Source organism: Bison bison, unplaced genomic scaffold (genome assembly GCF_000754665.1).
Source record: "Bison bison bison isolate TAMUID 2011002044 unplaced genomic scaffold, Bison_UMD1.0 scf7180017863145, whole genome shotgun sequence".
NCBI classification, from domain to species: domain Eukaryota; kingdom Metazoa; phylum Chordata; class Mammalia; order Artiodactyla; family Bovidae; genus Bison; species Bison bison.
In genome coordinates, this window is record NW_011493717.1 from 4,639 (window position 1) to 7,113 (window position 2,475).

The 2,475-nt window shown below is 60.3% G+C and overlaps 1 protein-coding gene across 1 annotated transcript in view; it reads right to left on the reverse strand.

Annotated features, from left to right (window-relative positions):
- BGN (biglycan) overlaps positions 1–2,475 on the reverse strand; it is a 4,849-nt gene that overhangs the window by 1,603 nt on the left and 771 nt on the right. The window contains exons 2-4 of the mRNA XM_010833195.1: positions 1,428–1,679; positions 1,045–1,157; positions 16–273 (exon numbers count right to left, since the gene is read on the reverse strand). Coding sequence (XP_010831497.1) covers positions 16–273; positions 1,045–1,157; positions 1,428–1,668 — 612 coding nt within the window. The 5' untranslated portion in view covers positions 1,669–1,679. The remainder of the gene's footprint in view (positions 1–15; positions 274–1,044; positions 1,158–1,427; positions 1,680–2,475) is intronic.

Sequence of the window (2,475 nt, forward strand, 5' to 3'; positions counted from 1 at the left end):
GTCCACCCTCGCCACCATGGGGGAGGGGTGAGGACCACCACAGGGCGGGCCTGGCTCACCAATGCAGTTCATGTTGCGAAGCCCACTGAACACGCCCTTGGGCACCTTGCGGATGCGGTTGTCATGGATGCGGAGCTCCACCAGGGAGCTGGGCAGGTTGGGAGGGATCTCCACCAGGTGGTTCTTGGAGATGTAGAGCTTCTGCAGCTTCCGCAGGGGGCTGAAGGCCTTCTCGTGGATCTTGGAGATCTTGTTGTTCACGAGGACCAAGGCCTGAGGTGGCACAGAAGTCCTCAGTTCCCCACCTGCTTGCCTTCTCCTCTCCCTTCTTCCCTGCCCCTGAGCTAGTGATTCATGTTGTCGGGGCTTCACAGATGCTGGAGTCCCAGCTCAGCCTCCAGGAGATCTACCTCTGCTCGTGGGCAGAGTGCAGAGTGGAAGCTGGCACTCAGGTCCAGCAAGGCCGCTGCAGCTCATGCCCTGGTTACCCTACTTGCACCCTGGTTGCGATGCAACCTTTCCTTACTGTGTTGCTGGGAGGAGCCAATAAGATGCAAAGGTAACAGTCAATAAAGAGAATTGGGCTGGGTGATCCTGTCCTTCCCTGGTAGCTCAGAGAGGAAAGCATCTGCTTGCAATGTGGGGAGACCTGGGTTCGATCCCTGGGTGTGGAAGATCCGCTGGAGAAGGAAAAGGCCACCCACTCCAGTGCCCTTGCCTGGAAAATCCCATGGATGGAGGAGCCTGGTAGGCTACAGGCCATGGGGTCCCAAAGAGTTGGGACAGGATAAAAGGAAAGCGAAGTAGCTTAGTGACTTCACTTTACTTTTATCCTGTCCTGACATTGCACATGTGCCCATGACCCTGAGTGCTCCTGCTGCAGCCGCCTCCTAACCTCCCTCAGGACTCCCTGAGTCCCTGGTCCTCTCTCACATTGCACAAGTGCATGCCCACACCCATCGGGACCCCACCCCTCCACACACCCGCTGGGCTGCAGGCCTGCTGCCTCTTCCCAGCCCCTTGGAAGAGTCAGGGGGGGCTTACGTAGAGGTGCTGGAGGCCTTTGAAGTCATCTTTTCGGAGCTCAGAGATGTCATTATTCTGCAGGTCCAGCAGGGTGGTGTCAGGCGAGATCTCCTTGGGCACAGCCTTCAGACCTGGGGGCCGGTGCTGCAGTCAGCAGTGTAAACCACAGCCATGGCCACGGCCACAGCCCCAAAGGGGTGCACATGCAGACCCGCACATGGGGACTCCATGGCTGCAAGTGAGTGTAGCTCCAAGGCCAGGGCTGGACACTCTTCTCCCTCCCCACGTGCTTTCAAGCAGACCCAGGGACACCCTCCCACAGTGAAATCAGGATCCCTGAGCCAGCTCCAGGTCACTCCCTGCCCACCCTCAGCCTTCCATGTCCGTCCCCCCAGACTGACCCAGGTCGGAGCACTGAACAACCCTCAGATGGCAGTGGCAGCCAAAAGGGCACATGGCGCTGTAGGTGGGTGGGAGGGAGTCCAGGTCTGGGATGCCCGAGGTTGTTTCTGCACCCGAAGCTTCCTCATCGTTCAGCATGGGCAGCCCATCATCCAGGGTGAAGTCCCAGAAGGCTTTTTGCTCAAAGGGCAGGGCCTGGCTCAGGGCCAGCAGGGCTGCAAGAGGCCACAGGGGCCACATGGTGGGCGTGCCTGCAAAGCCAGAGTGAGGAGGGGCCATCAGGGGAGCCCAGCTGATGCCCACGCCCGGGCGGCTGGGGTTCTGTGTGTGTGCTGGCCTCATGTCTGTCACACCTCCCCAGGGCAGCCAGACCAGGGCTGGAGTGGCCAGGAGGGAGGTGTGGGTGGGCAGAAGGTCCTGGGCAGGATAGGGGCGTGGCTGGCTGTCCTTCTGCCCTGCTCCGTTTTCAGGCAGGACTTGGCCACCGTGGGCTATGCTGTGTCTTTCCAGTTAGCGAGTCTGCACCCCTCCAATGCATGAGCACACACACACATGCATCACCCCCTCCCCACACAGGACACTGAGTCAGCCTCAGCCTGTGTGTGTGGGGATCGGGGAGGCTAGTGGAGGTGGCGGAGAGGGAAACCCAACCCTCTGCCCCCACAGACCTTGAAGAATTAAGATTGAAAGATAACCATGGGGGCTGGGGCCAATCCTTTCCTGCCTGAGTCCCCTTTGCAGTGCACCCACGTTTTTCTAAGAAAGTCAAGAGGCCAAGGCACTAGGGTGGGCATGCTGGGCAGAGCTGGGCTAGCCCTGGAGCAAAGCGGAGGAGGGGGCATCCTCCCAGCCCATGTGTGGAATGCCAAAGATGGAGGGGGAACCCTGGCATCCCCCTCCATCCTTGCTGCTCCCGGGGGGCCTTGGCTTCCTCCTCTGGCCCACAAACCTTCCCCTGACCTCTGTCCACGGCCCAGCCCCCTGGAAAGGCCACAGGAAGGGAACAGGCTACTGCCAGGGTGGTGGGCAGGGTCAGGCTTGTCTGGA